The 22914-nt window shown below is 39.4% G+C and overlaps 1 protein-coding gene across 2 annotated transcripts; it reads right to left on the minus strand.

The window, feature by feature from the left end:
• Window positions 1-938: 938 nt before the first annotated feature.
• Window positions 939-22914, minus strand: LOC103539605 (solute carrier organic anion transporter family member 1C1). 2 transcript variants are annotated; one of them, XM_008506116.2, is made up of 14 exons: window positions 22786-22914; window positions 18977-19118; window positions 18015-18147; window positions 17289-17410; window positions 16254-16400; window positions 14963-15061; window positions 13911-14156; window positions 12883-13047; window positions 9225-9420; window positions 8005-8170; window positions 7401-7585; window positions 3619-3683; window positions 2210-2327; window positions 939-1161 (listed from the first exon to the last, which is right to left on the minus strand). In XM_008506116.2, exons 1-14 carry the CDS (start codon window positions 22912-22914, stop codon window positions 939-941), a joined length of 2136 nt encoding a protein of 711 aa, XP_008504338.2. The 2 variants fall into 2 exon arrangements, with proteins under 2 accessions (XP_008504338.2, XP_008504339.2); XM_008506117.2 differs by lacking the exon at window positions 16254-16400.

Here is a 22914-nt window from a genome sequence, read left to right on the forward strand (position 1 = left end):
AATGGCAAAAATTATATATAAAGAGGTACTATGACACATATCTAAGTTTCAGCTAGCAAATACAACAAATTAAAAGGAACAGCTCCAAATCACCTGGGCTTTGAATGCATTTTATTGTTCCCAAGATGTCTTGTTATAGCTTTAAAAAAAACCATAAGTATCTTGTATCATGGTGCTATTACATTGTATAAAATCCATGGAATTATTCAGCACACTGAGTACTAGCAAGTAGCAAGAAACTGCTGAAAACATAAAAATCCCCTCTATTTTTATTCCAGTCTCCTTTTGGTAGCACTCTTGTGGTCTCTGATTGCAATGGCAACTTTTCTTGCTGTAACTGAAAAAGAATACACTTAACCACAGGACTGTCTTCAGTGTCATGGGCTGAATTCACAAGCTGCCCAGAGCCTGTAGCTGATTTATCTTTCCAGCAAACCCCCTTCTTCCTGCCCCGTGTCCCACCGCTTGCAAGGCTGAGCTGTGTGCAGAATGTCCCTGTGCCTTCCAGGTTCCCAGGTCAGGTTTGGTACACCAGCTCCTCTCAGGATAGTACCACAGCAGAGATAAATGTATTTCAGTGTCCCCATTGCCCCTTTGCACGCAGAAAGAAGCTGGAGCCAGCAGCAGCTGTTCCAGCTTGATAAGGGATAGGGCTGAGGGGCAACCACGAAACCAGCTTCTTGGTGAGGGAGCAAGCTGCACTTTCCCCCATAGCAAACCCCCTCATTTGAGTGGCTCTGGCTCAGCAGAGTGAATGGTGAGCAGTGTTTTCAGAGCTATATATGAGCTAAAATGGTTGTCTTTGCTTTTGGTGTTTACTGTAATAGTTACAGGAAGGTGAATGCTTTCAGGGTGGATACTAAGATAACATTTCACTGATGAATTTTCACCTGGAACACCACTCACTGGGGTAAGCCATGGTGGAAATCTCAGTCTTCCTAAAGTCTAGTCTCCCTTTCTGGCCAGTAAGTTGTCTGAATTAAATGGTCACTACTGACAAAATTCTCTCTCCTGCTCTTTGTCCCACAGGCGCCTCTCTCTCCGTTGGCTGAGAGGGTCTCGTCTGCTGGAGAAGAACTTTTCCGGAGTACCCAAAGGACAGCAACACTGAAGAAAATGGACACCGTGCCCAACACCAAAGTCAGCCCCAGGTACATGTACCTGAGGGAGAAATGATTGATCAGAGCCTATTTCATAGACAACATATGACTAGAAGGCATCAAAGACATTCATAGTTTCACGCAGTAAGGCTAAATAAGAAAGATCTTCAAGAAAGGTGATGGCCCTGAAGATGAGAGTTTGCCAGCTCACCCAGGACATGTATTGTGTGGTCTGTGGTCAAGAAAGCATCTCAGGCATTGATCGATACCCAGTGTGCTTCAGTGAGGATAAAAATAATATTTCTAAGCAATTAATTTATTTTTTCTTTCCCTCATAAACAGGTCCAGTGCTGCCAAGAGCATCTGGTGGTATTTTTGCTTTACAGCTATAATGACAGTAACGACAACAGCAGCAACAATAACATCATGATGCTTTATTAGTAATGAATCCCAACTGAGCTTTTGTTCTTCAAAATTTCTAAATAAGATGTACCTCCCCCTCATGTTTTATCCCAGGGGTGGGGGAAAGGGCAACCTGTTCCCTCATTTTCCTCTTACCATGGTTATTCCGTTCTCTGTTTCTGGTCATGCTTTTCATTAATGCAGTTCACATAATTACTCTGCTATAGCAATAAACTGATAAAGACAACAGAATGCTTAAACCTCTAGATAATCCAAGTGTTGTGGCAACATTATTTTTCTTTTTGTGGTCCAGCTCCAACATGGAGTGATGATGAGGTTTAACAGTCCTTATACTTGTTTGCCTACTTGTTTACTTACACACACACACACTCTCACAGTATAGTTGTTAAAAAAAAGGAATAGAGAGGAATTTTTAGACTGAAAGCTTTAACAGAATATTTTTTGGGGGTGAAAAATCAAGTGATTTAAATATTTCCAGCAGATGTTGAAATAAGATGACTCCCCCTCAGAAAAGTGAATAAATCAAGAGAGAATGTTAAAACCTGAGAATTATTGTTAATATTGCTAGTCAGACTCATTCAGCATCAAATCTTTCACTTAAATTTTCAGACAAAAATTCTACCAGTGCCAGATGCAGATGTTCTTAAAGACCACAAGTTAAAGAGCAAATGGAGAAGAACTGTTACCTGAGTGAACTGGAGTCATAAAGTCTGCATGCTCCTCTTCCCCCACATCTTTTGCTTCCCCATTTCAAGCAAGTGGTATCTATGGCCACACCGAAATACACTGGGGCTGGAATTCCCGCTGGGTGTATTCAACAAATAAATAGAGGCGAGAAGGTTACTTTCCAGGGTGATCAGTTCTGATCTAGAGACGTGTTAATGCAGAACATTAAATAACACATTCCAACAGAAATGACATTTCCACACCATTTGCTGGTTGAAGCTGTGCCTTGTGCTGCCCCGGCACACACCGCCCTTTCCTCCCTATGGGGGATCAGGGTGGGGAGGAAACACAGCTGAACATCAAAAAGCCTGTGGAAGTCAGAGGAAGGAGTGCTGGCCATGGCTTGGTTTCCTTCACCCTGCAGGACACCTCTGGGAAAAAAAAAAAAAAAAAAAAAAAAGAAAAAGGAGAGATTTCTCCTTTCTTGAGAGTGATGGGGCCTGCTCAGCCTCGGGGCATTGCCCTGTGTGTTGGTCAGAGGGAGTCAGGGTGGCTGCGAGCCTGCAGGGAGGCTTAAAAGTATTCTCAGATCTACTGTGACAGGGAAAAAACTTGCTTGTGGGTGGTGGAAAGGAAGACCCTTCCTTCAGGTGCTAATGATGACATCATGGAATCTGTGCAACCTGAGGAACTACCCATGGTTGATGGAGAAGAAAGTAAGCCTGAGGGGAAAATCCAGGCTTGCAGCAAATAGCCTACAGCATTTTTTGATATAATTTCTTCAACCTTATCCAGCTCATTTGTGTCTTCTCTATTTAAATACATGAGTTGCTTCTTGCTAACAATCCCCTCTTCAATGAAAACATAGAAGATTTTAGAGTTTCCAGTTCATTTACATCTCATGGTACCCTTGATTTTAGAGGAAAATTATAGGTGGCTCCACCACAAGGTTGCAGTGAACCCAGCCCTCAAGCACACTTGTACTTAGACTAATTCTCTTAGAAACTAATGAAAATATACCTGAAAATCAATCAAAAATTCTGAGCCATAGATGCTATTATGCCTGTTGTTGAATAGGGAGAGATAAGAAGACATTGTGATGCTAGCTTCATAGTACAAAGGATCACTTGTCACTTCTATGGTTTATTACAGTGCATAATTTGATTGTACTTAAGACACAGTTATACAACTTATGAAATACAAAGATCCTTCCTTTTTCCAGCCTGTATGCTGGTTGTTTTTCCTTTTGTTTAATTGGGGCTTTTTTGGGGTTAGTAGGTTTTTTTGTGGGTTTTTTTTTTGTTAAAAATCTTGTCATATTAACTTGTCATTTAGACATCATTCTCTCCAGTTCAATTCTGTTCAATTCTAGGATAAATGATCAATGGGAAGTATATTAAAATAGACTTAAGAGTACAACTGGACTTACCAAGTACTCTTATTGCCAGGGTATAGATACCAAGTGCAAATGACTTCAAGTGTGGTTTAATGCACCTAAAAATAAGAAAAAAAAAGAGGTGTTAATTAGAAATAAATTACTGACTGTGTATAATTTGAATACAAATAGGGAGAAAGAGGAAGGAAAGCAATGTGACTTTTTAAGCCTTACTGGCACTTACTTGAACAGACTTACAGAAATATGTAAATAATGTTATAAAATCATAACCTTATCTTGAAATTCTGCCCACTTATATTCAATTTTAAGAAGGTGGTACATTTTCAGATAGAGTCAGCACTTGTGAGTTACTCAAGTAGGACAAGAAAATTGGTTAAGAAATTACACAACATTGGAGAATCTTATTCAGTTAAATGCTCCCTGAAATTGTTGATCATGACCCAGGCTAGTACAAGCTACAATTTTCATTGCACTGTATCTAGCATCAGGATCACACCTTATGTAAAGGCAAAACCTCTCAGGCATTCTCTGCCAAAACAGTTCACTTTCATCTGGATTTTCTGAGCTTGCAGAGGAGCCCCAGCACAGACATCAGTTCTTCTGGCTCCAGATGTGGCCTGCTCCAGACATGGGTTATCATCCTGGCTCTTCTAGGAGGGTGGAGGAGGTGGGCAGGAGAATGGATGCCTTTCATATCCACTACACTAGCAGCAATCTGTGAGTGGTCGGTCCCAGTCATACGATTAAACTGGGACATTCTTGATACTTGACTTGAGTAGCACACATGTAACATTATGGTAACCCACACAACTTGCTGTTGTCACAGTCATTCTATCCAATATTAAAAAAAAAGGGGGGAAGAAAGCTGAAATTCAGCGTCCTATGGATAAACAGAGCACTTTGGATGTTCATTCTATGTGCTCCAAACTAGGATTGTCTCAGTTTGTGCAGAAATTCACATAATAGGGAATAACTTTTTAAAAATACAAAAGACATTGCAGAACTACCTCTTTTTTCCACCACCAGTGATATCTTATTTCCCAATGTGGCTGCCAGAGAAGCATTATGGACCAGTATTGTAAATGATATTTGGGTCATCTTCCCTTAATTTAGTGAAAATAGAAACGGACATAAAGGACATACATATAAAACAAATATCATGGTCAAAAAAATCATTGCATGCATCTCATTTTATACTTTGAGGACCTTATTCTCTAATGCTCTAATCACAGATTATCTTTATACAGTCTGTTATATTGTGACATATATATTGTGCACTGCCATCTCTGCAGATGTGAATGTAATATGAGTTTGAGCTGGAAGGATAGTGTTTTGCCCTCCTAAAGATTATGCTTCATAAACAAGCCTCAGCCTAGAAGTTCTTTTAACCAAATGCGAGGGAATAGAAAATGAAAAGTAGAAAATAAAACAAATAACAGGATATTTATTATGGGTTCCATAGGGTTTCTATCCTGCAAAAAGTTTTCCCTCTTTCTGATGGAAAATAATTTGAATATATGCAGTATCTTTGCAAGGAAACACTTCAACTTCTTTAGGATACTGAGTGAAAACCAAACCTCTGTGTGAGATCTGAGACTTCCTTTTCACTGCCTAATTACCTGCTATTAATAGCCTACGTTTGAACAACAGTTATCTGGATTCTGGCTTTTTTTCTACAGAACTTCAGGGGTTTCCCAAGTTCCTTGGCAATTGCAATTAGTGTAATACAACTAAAGAGCCATTTCAGCAAATGACTGGGTCACTAGCTGCAAGCATATTTCACCTGCCTAAACCCTTGAAGTAAATGCCATTAAATCTTACAGGTTTTTAGGGATTTAACTGTATTTGTGCTCCATGGCAAGCACAGAAATGTCATCTTATCTGAAAACATCATCTTACCTAGGTTCTGAAATCTTATCTGAGATGACTGAATACTGAATAATTTTAAAAACAGAAAATTGGAAAAAATACTTAATGAAGACTGCACCTCCACCTGAGGCAATTTGATTCCAAAGAGTTTGTTTGTTTTCTTTCTGGGAACAGAAACACAGTTTCACTTCAGGCATATTTTCAGGGAAAGCCAGTCAATGATGAATTTCAGAAAAGCAATCATTAGCTTAAAATGGAATTTTGCCCACAGGTCATTTGCAGTGAGGGAAAAAAAAAAAAGAAAAAAGGTTGAACTTACTGAAACAAGCAACAAGCTTTAGTTAGCTGCACATGAGATTTGGGTGTCTTCAACTGAGAGCAGAAAAACACATAAATTAAATGGCTCTCAAAGTAAAATGATTTTCAACAGAAATAAAAGCTTTGAAACAGAACCAATGCATTTCTTTTGCTGGTTTCATATACCAAAATATTTCTTTATCTCAGTATCATTATTGAAAACCTCTCTATGCTCTTCTAAATAAATATGTTAAGTATTAAGTCTCCTGAGAGAAAGTTCTTAAGGTTGAGAAGTGCAGGCTACCCTGTGGTGTGATTTAAGCTCACAAAATGCTAAACTATGAATGTGTCTTCCCAGACACTTCTGCATTGGAGACAAGATGGAGAGCAGGAGGTTGAGCACTGCAACAGTAGTTTCAGAGCCCTGTACATTTTCTACCATATGATTTATGGATAGAAAGGGGACATATATGGCAGGAAGGGGGAAGGAAACTGCATCCTTGCATAGTCTTATAGTTAAAGGGATACATCTCACTGGTAGTGTTTTTGGAAGGTAATGCTCACCTCAACAATTTCTGAAAGTCTATCTGTATTACTTCTGGTAAAAGGACTGTGTTGGAAACATAGATGAAGTTACATTTCTTTTTTAATTTTTTTTTTCCATATAGCCCATATTAAACCAGTTCTATCACTGGGCTTTTCCATGGGACATAAAGATGCTGGAAATGAGACAGGGCCTGTTGCAGAATATTGTACTAAAAAACTAAGAAAATTTTGGTTCAAGAAAACATAACGATAATAAAGATTAGTATAACTATATTTAAGGTTGTTTTGTTTGAGAAGTAAATTGTACCCATCTGGAAATAATTTGGAAAGAGGAATTGAGAAAGAAAGCTATCCAGACCAGAGTGGAGTAGCACTTAGAATCCAAAAATTGCAAGAAGCTGACAAAAATCCAGATTAATTACTGGAAGTATTATCTTTCCTTTGCACCCTCTAAAATTAGCTTAAAAACTTATACTTGGTGGTGGACAAATAGTTCCAGCAGTTAAATATTTGTTGGAACAAATCATTGGGACAAGCATTTAATAAACCGTGACTATTACGATAGAGGAAAACCTATAACCCTCCCTCATGCTAAATGTATATTTATTTTGAAGAGAGAAATCTGGGATAGAACAATTATTTGGAATGATAAAATGGACTTGAAGAGAAAAGTTGATTTTAAACAGAGGATTTGGGTTAGATCACCTTAGTGTATCTGTGCATCGGTATCCATAGCAAGTAAGGAACAGTGGAACATATTGGCATGGACAGACCTAATTGCCACTTCTGTGAAGTCCATTAAACATCATTCTGGCAATGTAAAAGGCATTAAGAGAAGTGGAATTTGGTATAAATTATATCCAGACATCCTATATCATGTTTAAAACCAGAAAGGTAATGCTGGTGCAGAAAATCTTAAGCACATTGTTGCTTTATTGGTAGAAAACTCATTGTTGAATTATGAAGATGCCTTTTAATAGTAAAAAAAGTAAAATTAAAGCCATCTTGCATAGCTGAAAACATTTGACAACGCTAGAGGGGACATTACACATGTCAAAACACCTTGGAAATGTTTGACAATGCTAGAAGAAATTATTCCTTACCTTAGAAGCAGTATGTATCCGGGTGTGCCACCTACTGACAAAGTATATGAAGTGATAACTGATATTACTAGAAAATACAGAAACATTTTTGGACAGTCGTTTCCTTTTTGACATGGTCCCACCACAGCTGAGGAGCTTTGTGAAGAAGAATTCAAGGTCCCCACACAGCTGCAGTTAAAAAATATCTGCAAGACAGCAGGCAAAAGTGTATGATAATCTAAACAGAAGAGAAGTGTTTGCTCAGGAATTGTACATCGTGCTTTTCTGGGTGGTTGAAAGTTTAAATCCAAACTAGAGAATGTTTTTCAAAAGGAAAGGGCTTGCACATAGTAGGAGGAATTTATTAAGAAAGTATCTACTGCTGAAAAATATCTTTAGTGGTGTCTTTTAAAGTAGGCTTTAGTAGTAAAAAAAAACCCAAACCCTCTTACATTCTCTGCTTGGGATTTCTAATTTAAACAGTAATTGAGAGAGTTGCTAGCAAAACCTGAGGAGTGTAGGGCTGGAGAGGATGTGCTTTACTCAATTTTAAACCACCACACCGGAACTGGTTAAATTAGAAAAACTATGACATCAGATATGGAAATAAAAGATCATCTCTTACGGTATTTTCCCCAGTGCTGTTGGACGCCTGGCAGCCGGCAAGACAAGCAGAAATGTAGGTAACTCCATTTTCCCCACAGATGGGGTCCCAGTCATTCTTGGAACATAAGCAGCCTGAGTTGCACTCTGAAAACAGGGCTTGCTCATAATCAGTTGTCTTTTTAGTTCTGAGGAAAAAGAGAAATTACAACCATATTTTCTAGCAGATGTGGAAAAAAATCACTATTGAATTGTGAGTCATGCTCTCTGGGCAGATGCACCTGACCAGACTTGCTCTCTGTACACCAGTAAGGTATCTCTTCACATTTCTGCTGCACTGGAAACTCTCTGTTATCAAAATCATAGAATCATAGAATCACGTTGTCACAGTATCACACCACTTACTGTGAGATAGTAGACAAGTGGAACAACTAACAATTTCTGTTCATGCATTTTCTCAGATTTTTCTGATTTTAGTTATCTGAGGCCTGATGCATTTTTAGCAAAACTGGGCAAAAAAGTTTGATTACTCCAGTGGCAAATAGGAGAATGAAATATTTGTGGGAAAAGGTTGCTGTAGAAATTAGTTAGGAAATTATCATAATAAGATTTATCCAAATTATGGTCTGACACCTTGCATGACAGCTTCCACCAGCTTCAGCCAGATACTGCTGAAGTCACCAGAAGAGCAGCTTCTGGAGTTGGTGCTGGAAAGTTGTCCTAAAATGTGAGCTTTACAGAGTAATAGCATGGGCAAAAGTGACCAAACAGCACTAGCCACAGGTATATCTCATGGTTAGTGTTACGGCTAACTCATGGTTAACTTGTGAATTCTTAACTTTTGGGTTCAAAGACACTAAATGGCATGGGTTGTTCAGCAGCACACAGAGGCAAAGAACAATTAATTGAATCTCACGCCCCCTACTGAGCTCCTCATATTTTCATAAATCTCGAGGCTCAAAGGATGGGTCTCATGGCAATAATAATTAAAAAGTAATCAGAAAATTAATCTGCACTTGTGGCATAACCCCCTCTGGGCTGAAGGCAACAATCATGAAAGGATTCTGACACAATGCCCACTGGAATAGATGGAGCGTTTTCCACCTCTTTGAATCAAATTTCTGGGAAGCATATTTAGGTCAGTCATTCTCTTTTCAACAATATATACTTTATGGAATAAAATGAGGAAGAAGTTTGATTTGCCATAGCACTTTATGCTAAATCATGCTCTTCCCATCATACCCATGGTATGACACGGTCAGTCCAGCCACATCCGAGTTCTCACAGCCCATAGCAAATAATGAGAGGAGTAAAAGATAACCAAAGAAAGAGGATCCCAGGGAGAGTTTTGCAGCCCCTAAAACATTGATTCTGAATTTTTTCATGATCAGCCCCCCCGAGAATATGCCAAAGGCCACAGCAGGGATGTTGATAAGACCTGAAAACAAACAGAGAAATGTGTATTAATAAAAACGCCAGCTTAACAGACAAATCCCAGGTATTCAACCAAAGAAAGAAACAAACCCAAAATATAACCAAACCACCAGCAGCAAAAAGATGAAGCAACAAAATGCGAATGGTCTTCAGTTGGGACACTCGATTTGTCCAGACTTGGATTGTTCCTACAAAGGTGCTGTGACTGCTTTTAAAAACATGCTCCCACTCAAATGTTTCTTTGATAGCTTTTTGACAGAGACATCATGTATAAGGGTGAGATAATGAACTTTCAGTTTCTTAAGCCAGGGGGTTTACTCCACTGTTAGTCTGTCAGTGAGTGGATCATGATAGTGTTTATTCAAGTACTTGTAGTGTTATTTTCCAAAAAAAGTTGTCCTGGGCACAGAAAAGTTACCTGAGGTATTTTGCTGCTTAGGGCAGTCAATACAGTTACAGTCCCATTGCCCAGTGTAGGGTTTTGCTGTAAACCTTCCCTTCATCCATACAGCAAGATTAGGAGCAACAGGGCCAATCTCAGGGACTGCCCCACTCTGGCTTTCTGGCTTTTTTCTTTTCCTTTCCTTTTCCACTGACAGTAGAAGCCTCATTCCTAGAGGACAAAAGTGGTTTCACCTACAGTCTTATGAAGTCTGGAGCTGGACTTGCATTTTCTGTTTTGATTCAGCCATGAAATAGATAATTCTCTAGAGAAGCCTCTGAGAAGAGAACTCTCCTTCTGAGGGGGAGAAATCCATTGGTATGTCATTGTCTCCATGCCCAGGAGACTTACGGAATTTCTCTGGATTTGGTTGTTGAAATGCTTCTTTAGGTGGGTGCTGTACCAGCAGAGAGGTAGGTACAACCTCTGGGCTTTCACGTCAGGCTTCAGGCAATCAAACAGAAGAGTATTGAAGTAAACATGTAAAACTGGGTAACCATTAATTCTTGTCTAGACAATCCTTATCTCTGCTCAAAGAAGCATCCATATTGATAGTCATGGACAATAAAACAAAAAAAACCCCAACCTATTTCACTAAATGCAAAAAAGATCTAAATAGACTATTGTAAATGATACTGCTCAGTCAAGAAAGGTGCTCTTTGTAGGATTTCATTTATACTGCATATTATTTTTCCAGACATTTTCAGCACACTAAATTCCTACCTCGCATATGTCTGTGTGTCCAGTTTGCAGGTTTCAGTCCATGATGGCACCCAGAGATCCTGAGACAAGTGGGTGCACGAAACACAAGCAAGTACCAAAGCATACATGCGTTCATATAGCAAATGAAGTTTCAGAAGTTTGTTCAGAGGACTGGAGATATTATAATCAGATTTCAAAGCACTTCGTATAAAACACCAGTTTATGACATTAGAGCTATTCTTCCCTCTAGGAAGTGCATTGGAATACCTTTAATTTCTGGCTTGAGTCAGTAATTGATCCATTTGTACAGATGGAAAAAATCAGTGCTTAGAAGAAATGTTTGATCTTAGAAAAGACACATTCTATCTAACAAACCCAGGAGCCAGCATCTTGGTTGAGCACATGAACCCAGACCAGTTACTGTGGGGATTTAGGATACTTTGCTGGGGTTGCACTTTTTATTCTGCACATACGTGAAAACTGTATTTCGGGGGATTTAGAAGCAGCATCCAAAATACAGGATATGTAAATTATGAGTCACTATCATAGATTCATAGAGTGGTTAGAGTTTGAAGAGACCTTAAAGATCAATCCAGACACACCCTCCCTGCATGGGCAGGGACACCTTCCACTAGACCAGATTGCACAAGGCCTCAGCCAACCTGGCCTTAAACATTTCCAGGGAGGTGACATCAACAGGCTCCCTAGGAAAGCTATTTATCAGGTTTTCCTATTCTCTTTTGCTTCAAAGAAGGAAGCAGGATTGGAAATGTGAGCTGTGTGATGCACAAGAGGGTACCCACTCTCTTTCTGCCAATTCCTACATGTATCATTTACTCACAACCTTGAGTCTGATCCCTACAGAAAACTGCATTGCTTGACACTGGCATCATGGTGGGGGGGAGTGAAGTGTACATATTTAAGGAAAATAAAAATCACAGCAGTAGTCATTTTACTTTCTTGCACGTTTCTTGGGTTGTGACAACTGAAAAATACTTTCTCATGACCTCCGGCTGGTTTTATTTTTTTATAGAACTTCAAATTGCTCTGCAAATTCTGATATCAGAGTAATAGATCAGAACTGTTTTGCAAAAATAAATAAAAAGGAATAAGAAAAAAAGGTCAGGAAAGGGAAATAGACACTATTGGTGTTAGCATTCAGCTTTCTTAGCGACAGTGAATTGTGAGAGAAAGGAAAAGAAGGAATTAAAAATGTCTTACTACAGAGATGACCACTCATCCGGGATCCTTCCCTGGCCAAGCCATTGCACATTTGCTGTTGGATATAGTCCCTATGCTTTGTAAAATCAGATGGACCTTAATCCTCACTCAGTTTGCACATAACTGAAAGCTTAGCTCCAGAAAACCTTTAAATACAATGAGAAATACTGTACTGAATGTAGGGATTGTTTTCTGGACTTTCTCTGGCCATCGACTGTGCTTGAAGATTTCTTCTCACTTTGAGGAGTTTTGTGCCAGGAAATTCCAGCTTCTCTCTTTAAGGAATTAACATAGCACAAAGGATCAATACAGCTTTTTCTGCACATATATACCTCTGTTGCTGTGCAACTAATGCTGCTCTGAAACAAGGCAGTTCCCTCTGTGTTGGGCAGACGTAAACCTCTTTGCTGTGTAATGCTATTGAATCCCTGGACCTCAGGAACTGAACCCTAACCTGCAGGTTCAGCAGTTGGGCAGTGGGGTTTATTATCCTGAAGACATCCCCAAAAATATCCACCTGGGTACCCAAAGGCAGAGGCAGCAGCTCTCATGCTGTGTCGGAGGGCTCTAAGGTAAAATTAGGGAAGAAATACCTATTTTTCCCTCACCAGTGTCACACTGAGATAATGTTAAGTTTCCAGCGTGATCATTGGTATGGCTTTGACTTCCTTTTATTTAACACCAACCTCAACGGAAAGTAAGAAATCACTGGCAATATCACATCTACTTTATGATCAGTCCTATAGCACTCACTGAACTGGTGTTGATTTTCTTGAAACAAATAGAGAGCCAGCAAGGGAACACATCTGTCTGATGACAAGTTCATGTAAAGTATTTTAAAATTAATTCTGTTTTCAATTAGTATCTTGCTGTGTATATACATTATTTTCAAATTTACAGTAGAATATTTACATAGATAAACTCAGAGCTAGTGCAAAAGTAGAAATTAAATAACTTACCTCTCTGAGCTACTACTTAAAGACAAGCAAAGAAGGTGAAGAAATAAACATATCCTTAAAAATTGTAATTTTCCCTGTATGTATATAAGTGCCACTCCATTTATCTCCATTTTAAGGCATCAAGAGGCAGAGATAGTATTACCTATAACAAAATTAGTTTTTGAAGATGTTTGCCCATACTGTTGTTCAATATACTTTGGCTTATATGTCACCATGCCAATTAAAGAATTGAACTGAATGATACTTGCACACAAATACAGAAGGTAAACTGGATTTCCAAAGAGGTTCTTCAGTGATGGCAAGAAGTCTGCAAGACAAAATGGCAGAAGTGACAATCAGACTAGAGAGAGAATTACTGCTGTGAAAAATGTTTTGAAACATTCCTTCTAAAGAAGGACTAAAAGACATTTTGGAAGGAATTTGTGAAGTCCAGTGATGCTCCTAAGAGCTCCCCCACTTCTGAATGGGGAAAAGGTGTAGCAAAATACTAAACATCAGTATTCCAGTATTCCAGAAGAGTCATCTTATTTTAGATGCTTTATTGCAGTCATAACATAGAAGTGATTTGGCTTCTGTGTGTCCTCAACATCCTCAGAGTCTATTGCCTTGATCTGGGAACAGAGGGAGCTCAGCACAGATGACAATTAACACAGACATATTGAGTTACAGGGTCAGGTTCTAACAGGAAAGGCTTTGGGAAAAGTACTGCCAAGGAAATGTAATTGTGCAAAAGACCTTGTGTCTAAATCCAGGGAGTACCTAAAATACTGTATCTAATCTGTGCCCATTCTTGTTCTGATCAAATATTATATGTGCTTTCTAATGAAAGACCTTAAAGAAAAAGGTTTAGCAGAAACTGCCATCGTAATATTTTTGCCTCCCACTTCTGCAACCGTCAAGATATGTGAATGAAATTTTTTTGAAGGGTTACATGACATTTGCTGGGGCAAAAGTGCAATTCTACAGCTGAAGAAATTCTGCGTAACAGTGAACAATGAAAAGCCCCATTTTGTGCCATATTAGTTTGCTGGTGACTGACACCTGAGCAAAAAAAGCTATTAAAAAAAAAAAAAGCAATCAAAACATTAAAACATGGTGTCAGAAAGGCTAAAGTGTAAAAGCTAGTGAGAGAGAGATTCAACAGTCAGCACAGAAACTCTAGTGACTTGCCTTTTGCCATCTCAGCAATCTTCACTTGTTGCTGGTAAGATTTGTGTTGCTCCTTATTATCCTCAGTAATGAACTTTGACTGCTCAGAGGAGGTATTGGAATCCTTTCTGCCCTCTGGTTTTGCGAGGTGTTTCGGCAGGAACCAGAAAGGGATGCCAGCCAGAATGCTGATCACCCCTGCTATTAGGTAACCCAACCACCAGGCTCCCACCCACTGCACATCCTTGTGAGTTATTGTTATACTCTCTGTGAAAAAAGCCAAAAAAAAAAAAAGGAGAAACATATAAAAGCTTTTTTGGGAATGTTTGCTGATAACAAGGAAGGAGATTTTTGCAGAGACTTTCTCCTGAGGAATCCCCCCCTATGGCATCAGGTTTACTTGTGTCTTGTGTCTTGTCAGTGTTACAGGAGAAATTGTGGGGCAAGAAATAAGGACTGGCTGATTCCTGTGACTCAGCAGTGGCTTTCCCCTGAGACCTTGGGGTCCCCAGCTGTGCCACTTGCATGCTCCCAGAGAGGCAGCAAAGACCAAGGAAGGACATGGGATGGTACAGGAGAAGAGGTAGCCAAGCTCTTGCTCCTATCTGGGCTCTTCTGCACAAAGGTGCCAGAGAAAAGTGGGGTGGAAGGTGTTTTCTTGAGAGGAAGGGTATCAGGAGCCCTAGTACTCATTGCAAGACCTCTTTTCAGGTAAGGAGACTTTGTACTACAAGCTGCACACCCACAGCCCTTGGCAGGATCCTGAGCCTCATCCCTGCCTCCTCCTGGTGCCTGCAGTTCCCCCAGAGACATCTCCTCACCAGGACATCTCCTGAAAAGCACCAGCCACAGATCTGATGGGACTGAGGAAAAATCAGGGCTCCTACTTCCTCCAAGCCCACCTTCCTGCCAACCTTTTCTTCACAGCGCACTGCGCTGGTGTCATGTCATCAAGCACCCACTCTACCCTGCTAGCCCCTTATGCCTAGAAGATAACTAGATAGTTCTTGGCCTAAAAGAGACATATTGGAGCCTGACTGATTTTTTTTTAAAACCTTAGTCTTTGGACTTACCCAGATCTACAAATCCAATGTCAACATAAAGTTTGGCACAAAGTGATCCTAGAAGAAAGCCAAAAATTGGTCCTATAATTGCAACAGTCTGCACACAACCTGCAATAGAAAAGAGAGGACGATTACTCCTCTGAGTTAAAAAGACCCCTGGTTCTACTGCACCTGACAACAAAGTATGGTTGTCAACAAAGTATGAAATATGATGGGCAACACTCTTAAAATACAAAAAGAGAGAGTTTGTTCTCTGGCACATCAGTTACAAAATTTAGAAAATTTTAAAGAAGGAAAAAAATCTAACAAAAAATTTGCCCCACTGAGTTGGCACTGACTTCTTTTGGTTATCATTCAATTAAAGAATTAAATTCAGCCCAAAAGAAAAAATTCAGGGAACTTAGTGGCCTAAACTCAATACTAGTGTCAATCTTTGATTGCTAGAAACCCTTCAGATGATTAGATTAAAGCACCTGGAAAGCAAATGTCAATTATTAAAGGTAACCGATCACTTGAAGTTGTGGTGAGTCCCAAATAGGCAAAAAAAATCATAGAATCAGTTGGGCTCAAAAAGACCTTTAAGATCATCAAATAGAACCTTTAAATCACTTTGGTTTGGTATCCAATATAAGTGTGTTTCAAGATAACCTCAGCTAATCTTTCTGCATATTTTGACTTTTCAGAATTGATCTGTAAATCTGAGGAGACCGAATCTTTTACAGAGAGAAGCTGAAGTTTTGCCTTGTGCCAGACTGGGAACTTATCAAAATAAGAAGGTGATGGGGAATGACTTTTTTTTGTAGTATCTCAGATGAATGTGAGGGCTTCAGACAACAAACAAAATAGGAAAACAGTGATACCATCTTCTCAGAACCTAAGCACCGTTGTTTATAATTCTACTTGAATCTGGGGGGAATGCTCTGAGTGCCAGCTGAAATTCTATTTTTAGTGCTTAAAATACTACATGGGGTTCTTTTTATCACTTTCCAGAGACCTGAATGTACCCAGAGGCTCAGCAGTCCACATCCAGAAGAATTAGGAAGATTAGGGTAACAGCAGGAACCTAAGGTCAAATTTTTTCCTTAAATGAAGATAAAGAAACTGTGCTTGTATAATTAAAAGGGAACTTGGTCCCTTTAGTGTACATGACTGTTAAGTAAACTTTAATATTGGAAATGAGGCAACCAAAAACATCATGGCAACTTATATCGCTAGAACTCAGTACATTATTCAGAATGACTTGGTTTCCTCTAGGAAAAATCCATTAGGAAAAAAAAAAACAAACTATTGTTTATTTTACCAATGTATAAGGCAGCATTCTCTCCAATGGCATAATCATCAATGTATGTGATTCCCAAAGGCTGGATAGGAGTTTCACCTATTCCACGCAAAAGATTTCCCAGCAAAACATAGATCCACATGGAAGAGCCTGCTTCTTTTTCACATCCTGTATACATCACAAGAGAGACAACAATGATGTGCTTTTCTTAATATTTTGACACTGAATGCACAAGACTTATAAAACACTTCTAATGTGTGAAAAACAGTGTGGGAACTGTGAAAAAGGTTTTGTGTGAGGTGAGGATGGCAATTTTAACACAGTCAGCTTGAGATGGACAGGTTTAACATGAACAACTACCACCAAAGATATCAGAAGCTGTCTAGTTTTAGAAACCTGATGCCATGTACTATTTTGGAAATCTTTTCCACTTCCTTCTAAACAAAAATTGGGATCTCCTAATGGAAAGTGTTAGGAAACATTGATGATAGTGAGCACCACTGGTCATATCTAATCCACAGCTATGAGAATGCAAATGCACACATATTTTGTGACATTGTTCTGCTCATTCACAGCTTATTTGTGGCTGGGCATTGGGAAGGAAGGCTCCTTGCCTACAAGAAGCTCAACTCACCCAGAAGGGAATCACTTTCCAGGTGTGGAAAATGGAGTCAGTGGGAAGGGAGAGAAACAAGAGGGGTGACTCAAGCAGGAATTTCCACAGAGATGAAGATCCAAAGGCACATTTCCCATAGGGAGAAGACCATGATTTTCCAAGGTCCCCATGGGAGATGGTTTGGTGTTTCTGGAAGGCACAAAGCTGCAGAAAGTTGCTGGAAGAGACAACAAGGATGACGGAAAGGCTGCAGGCTGAAAAAATATCTTGGCAGTGAGTAGTGGCAGTTATATATCTATCTTTAATAAATTTGCCTCAGCCAGTAGATTTGGCTTTTCTATTGGAATGATCTGTCTGATTGCCATTTACTTTGAGAGTTTGGAAGCCTTTTGATGAATTTTTGCTTGCTTGTTGTAATATTTAAAATAGATGGTACTCACCTGCATTTATTTTTCCTTGAGATTTTTCCAAGGCTGAGAGTGGAGTTTGGCTTTTATCTGGCAGACATGGAGAGATGCTAACAGTTGAGTTGATGGCAGATTGGAATCTCTCATACCGATACCTATTTAAAAATAAGTTATATTTTTAATATCTCAATTTATAAGAAAAAGCAAAGAGAATATTTACTACCATGGAAGATAGGGCCATAGCACTAAAACTAAGATTTCATTGCTACCCAGTGTTTGGGATAAACAGAACTCATTTTATACTAGGGTAGCACATAAAAATTGTTCCTTTGTTTTTTTCTGTGTCCCAGTGATGCATTTCAGTTTAACAGGTGCTTTTCTGTGCTATAATATGTCAATCTGTATGAGTTTATCAGTGGGTGTATTGTCTGTCTTGTGGGAGACAATATCCAGATTGTCTCCTTTAGTTTAGTCCCCCCTTCCTCACTGAAGCTTCAACAATTCTTAAACCACGTAAAATGTAGCTGATCAAGATCACAAACTAACAAAACAATAAGTTGATTACAACTGAGAGTACCATACAGGTTAAATTTTTAGTCTGCAATAACAATTATTTTCATACCAAATACCAAACTGAGCAACCACATCCGCATATGCCTATTTCTACAGGCATTTTCACAACCAATGCCTAAATATTTCAGGGAGCTAAGATTCAGTGTGCATAGCTCAGCTGGAAAATACTGATCACTTTGCACTTACCGTCCCATGAAGAACTGGGGCATTGCAATTAGGAATGTTCCAGCTGACATAATTAAGCAGCCTGCTCCAATTATTCTTGGCCTGTGAAGCTTCGCTCCAAAGTAGCTTACAAGAATTATGATTAGGAGGTTCCCTTTGAGAGGACAAAACCAAAAACTGAGTTTTACAGCTTATCAATCAAAGATTTTCTAAAATAATTATTTCTGGTGTATGGTATGTGTAGGGATTTCAGTGGAAGAGAGCAAATCAGGTGGGCTTGATGTTTCGCCCTCATTTCAGGCATTCTTACAGGACTCTGATGCTGTCTATTGATAAGAAAATCATACATGTTGGGATAAGCAGCTGGAAAAGAGAAGAACTGTGGTATCTGAGGGAAACATTACTCCAGGAAAAGGAAAAATCAGGAAAAGAAGGAAAAAAACAGGAAAACCAGGAAAAGAAGGACTCAAACTATACAGCTGGGCTAAGATTTCATTCCTGTGAATACTGCAGTCCACTGAACCCCCACAAGATAATCTGAAATTGCAAGGCACAATGTCATGCTGGAAACCCTGGGCAGGAAGGAAGGGGATGGACCAGGCAATGACCACAGATTATAGCTAGAAGTTTTTACTCTTGCTGCTTAATAAATTTCCAAAGGACAAACACTTGTGGGGACAAGTACTTATGGGGAGTTGCTGACAAGAGGAGAGAGGAAGCAGAAATCTGTGCAGGTGAACTCTCATTCAACAGTCCCAGTGCCTGTTAGTATTAATTAGCCAGACACCAACTTTGCAAATTGCAAAATATTTAGGACTATGTTGAATTTCTTGTGTTAGCAACTGTATCCTGTTTCATGTGATCTCACTGAAACTCGTGCTGATTTTCACTACATGACTTTTGCTCAGTCTTAATGGTTCAAGCAGATTGATACAACAACACTGATCTTTTCTGAAAAAAAAATAGGTTTCTACAGCACATACCAATTTCAAAACTGCCATCAATTATGCCCACCAAAGAGGAAGGGATATCAAATCTTCTTTCTATTTGTGTGATAGTGCTCTTCAAATAGCTTCCTGCCAGCGCTTTAGCAAAATAAACAAAAGACAATGCACCAACAAATATCTGTGAAAGAAATTGACAGTAATTAAAATCAGGCAGTACAAAAGGCTTTACTTCATGATTTATTTTTAAACAATTCCTATGTTCTCACCTCTTATTTCTCTCAAAAATCACATCAACGTTCCTCCTACTTTTTAATGACATTCTAGATTACTACTTTGTCAATTTCTCATAAGTAATAAAGATGTAAACTTGCTATCAACCACTTCTAGGTTCAGGTAGATGTCAAAGCTACTGACGCTTTAGAAGATGGAGGCACCTATTGCCCTCATGATCTCTCTAAGGAGGGGGTATGTTGCACCATAGCAGTAAATATTAAGTGCAGCTTGGCGGAAAGGGGAGTTATTATTTGGGTATTTTTTTAATGGAAAAATTTTGCAGTTGTCTAGATGTGAGAACACTGTTGTTTCAAGCTGTTCCCACTGAAGCCCTGGGGTGGTCAGGAGGGAGACGTCTCTGCCTCCTGCAACATGGCTCCACGCATCAGTGACCTGCCAGGCAAGTCTCTTCTAGGCTCACCCTTTCCCCACCAGATCTCTTGCCAGCTCTAAAATATGCACTTGTTTCTGTGTGCATGCTGCTTGGGGCAACTTTCTCTCACCTTTTTGCTTTGCAGAGGCATTTATTTTCTCTTAGTTATATCTCTGTATCTGTCTTAGAGTCTTAGTCTGAATCACGAGTGGGCTTTGGAAAGGAAACTCCCACCCTCTTCAGTGTGTTTTGGTACATGTTGCAAGCTTGCAGAATTAATGCCTTTTGCACAAAATGATACTTGAGGATGTGCTGCAGAAGGGCACTGCATTCACTTCAACAACCAACAGCTCGTCAGGCTCTGGGACAAGACTAGAGATTGTCTCAGGAACCTAATTCCCCACCCAGAAATGCAGACATTGGAAGTGCAGGATCCTTCTTTCACTCCTGCAGAGTATTTCACTCCTGCAGAACTATTTATTGCCTAAATTTGCCTTCACAGATTGCAGCTTTACTGAGTTTACAAGTTCCAAATCTACTCTCACACTCTGCAATTGCTTATGGAAAGCACAAAATTCCTTTCTGCCTTCAGACACAGGTTGTGTGGAATGAATATAAAGGGATGCTTTTTGTAAAATGTGTCAAAATACCCCCTAAACCAGAAATTAAGGCACAGTGATGTTATATAAAGATGTGTAAATCTTTTTGTTGCTCCTTAGACCTGGTCTCTAAGCAATCATTCTCCCAGTAAGCTTCTCTGAAGAGATGCACTCACCTCCAATGCAACACTTCTTACAGACTCTCATTTCACAAACCATACTGGTAATAAAACTGGCACCACTGTTGAATGCAAGATATTGTGTTATATGTGTTCAAATATACCTGTGTAACATTCACAGCGCTTTATCCAGTGCTAGCTATTTCTTCTTCAGAAACATTTGTGGGTAAATAAAGTGTATCTGGTTCTTATTACCACAGTGAGGGCTCCCAAAAAGTTCTGTAGTAAAACCTTGCTGTCATGTTTCCTATTTTGTATGTTTGTTCCCTTGGATTTTAAATAGAAATATGAAAGCAAATATGGTTTTCCATAAGAAAATCATGTGTCAGATGAGAAATGCAAACTCTCTATCTTTGGCACAAACATTTCCACTGGCCTTGTAGATGTCTTGGAAGGCAGATGAAGACCACGTAGAACTGATGGAAAAGTGTTCTTCATTTAGAGCTGGAACTCAAAGACGAACATGATTTCACATTTTTCTGTGGTTTTTTGATGACTGAAAGTAGATAATTCACCATATCTTTTTGCTTAATAAAGGCATTTTTAACACATAGGAAAGCTGATAATTGGTTAGAACATCCTGCTGAATCTGCATATTGTTTTGGTGTTCTAAAGGTTAATCATATATTTTGGATTCCAAAAATCATGATTTTTTTTAACAGAAACAGCTGAAATATCATTACTTTTCTATTTTTTGAGCTAATAATCTGATTCCTAATCTGCCTCATCTGTGACTGAAGGCTTATTCAACAAGGGAATCAGATTACTGCTGCAACAAATGGAAGAACAATGATAGAATTCCTATTGTGCTCCAAATTTAATTAATACAACATGTCTTCTTTTTCAAGACAGAACCCCATGTTCTGTCCACAAACGTAAGAATAATATTCAGGAATAAAAAAAATGTACAGGATTCATCATACTCAACTAATCAAAAAATATTTTTTATAGATTTATAGACTTCAGGTCAACTATTGCTGAAATCATTGACTGCATTGGGAGATGGATCAGTATTTTAAAGTAGGGGAGTGTGTGTGTTTGTGTAAAAGACTGTGCAAGATGAAAAGAACTAGATAAGGCCAAAGACTCATTTCTTCCATTGAACTCAAATCATCTCACTTCAATGTGGTATGGTGACTTATTGAGACCTCACCCAAGAGAGTGTCAGCATTTTACAGCCTTGCTTTGGAAAGCAGAGAGAATGCAAAGCATCGTTCTGCCTCCTGTGTCCTGGTGTCACATACAGGGAGGAATCTTCCTCCAAGGTACATAAGTACATCCACATTGAGAGGTTGAAAGCAGGGAACTTCCATTGCCTTGAGAAGATCATAGAATCAAAGAATCACAGAATCATCCTGGTTGGAAAGGACCTCTGAGATCATCAAGTCTAACCCTTAATCCACTGCCACTGTGGTTACCAGACCATGGCACTGAGTGCCACATTCAGTCTCTTTTCAAAAACCTCCAGGTATGGAGAATCCACCACCTCCCTGAGCAGCCCATTCCAATGCCTGATCACCCTCTCTGTAAAGATTTTTTTTTCCTAATATCTAACCTAAACCTCCCCTGGCAGAGCTTAAGTCCATACCCTCTTGTTTTACTGGTAGCTACTTGGGAGAAGAGACCGAACCCCACCTGGCTCCAACCTCCTTTCAGGGAGTTGTAGAGAGTGATGAGGTCTCCCCTGAGCCTCCTCTTCTCCAGGCTGAACACCCCCAGCTCCCTCAGCCCTTCCTCACAGGACTTCTGCTGGATCCCTTCACAGGCTCCTTGCTCTTCTCTGGACCCGCTCCAGCACCTCAATCTCCCTCCTGAACTGAGGGGCCCAGAACTGGACACAGTACTCAAGATGTGGCCTCACCAGGGCTGAGAACAGGGGAAAAGAGATACTCCTCATGGGTGAGAAAAATGCAGATAAGGTGGTGATGCTTCTGCTGTTTTGTTTCAAAGTTCCCTCATGCAGAGTTCTCTCAAGCCAGGAATATCACAATAACACTTCAATAATACAGCACTCAGAACACATGGACCTCAATGCAAACACTGGTTTTCAAAGCCCAGAAGGCTACCATGGCTGTAATCTTTAAAAAGCAATCTGAATTAACAGCTGCCTGTGGTACCTGTCTGTTCTTCAGGAAAATAGGAGGGGGCCATAAGGAGGATATAGTTTCTTCAGGATGACCCTTGAAGATCTCATAACCTGCAATACTCAACCGTGTTATATTTGAACACTGCCAAAGCTTAGCCAAATACAAATCTGAAACAGACTTTTTTTGTGCTGATGAGTTTTAACCATTGCATGCTGACTCATCAAGACACAATCAGAACTTGAAAAGGCACAGTTCACAAAAAAAAAAAAAAAAAAAAAAAAAAAAAAAGTTTTTTCTAAGTCCCTACTGGAATATTCAAAAACTCTTACTCTACCTTTATACCTCCACAACAAGACTGTCTTTCCTTGGATGCAGAAGATTCAGATTTGAATGACGATCGGTCAACGGGCAGGATGGTGTTTTTTGAGAAAAAATGAGTATTTTCTTTTGATGAAATCTCCAT

Source organism: Calypte anna, chromosome 1 (genome assembly GCF_003957555.1).
Source record: "Calypte anna isolate BGI_N300 chromosome 1, bCalAnn1_v1.p, whole genome shotgun sequence".
NCBI lineage: Eukaryota > Metazoa > Chordata > Aves > Apodiformes > Trochilidae > Calypte > Calypte anna.

Coding starts and splice junctions, on each gene's coding strand:
- LOC103539605 (XM_008506116.2), bottom strand. CDS start 22,914: ATGGAGATTTCATCAAAAGAAAATACTCATTTTTTCTCAAAAAACACC. Junction 16,401..17,288: donor TCAAGGAAAAATAAATGCAG/GTGAGTACCATC, acceptor TGATGTATACAG/GATGTGAAAAAGAAGCAGGC. Junction 13,048..13,910: donor GATTGCTGAGATGGCAAAAG/GCAAGTCACTAG, acceptor TTTGTCTTGCAG/ACTTCTTGCCATCACTGAAG.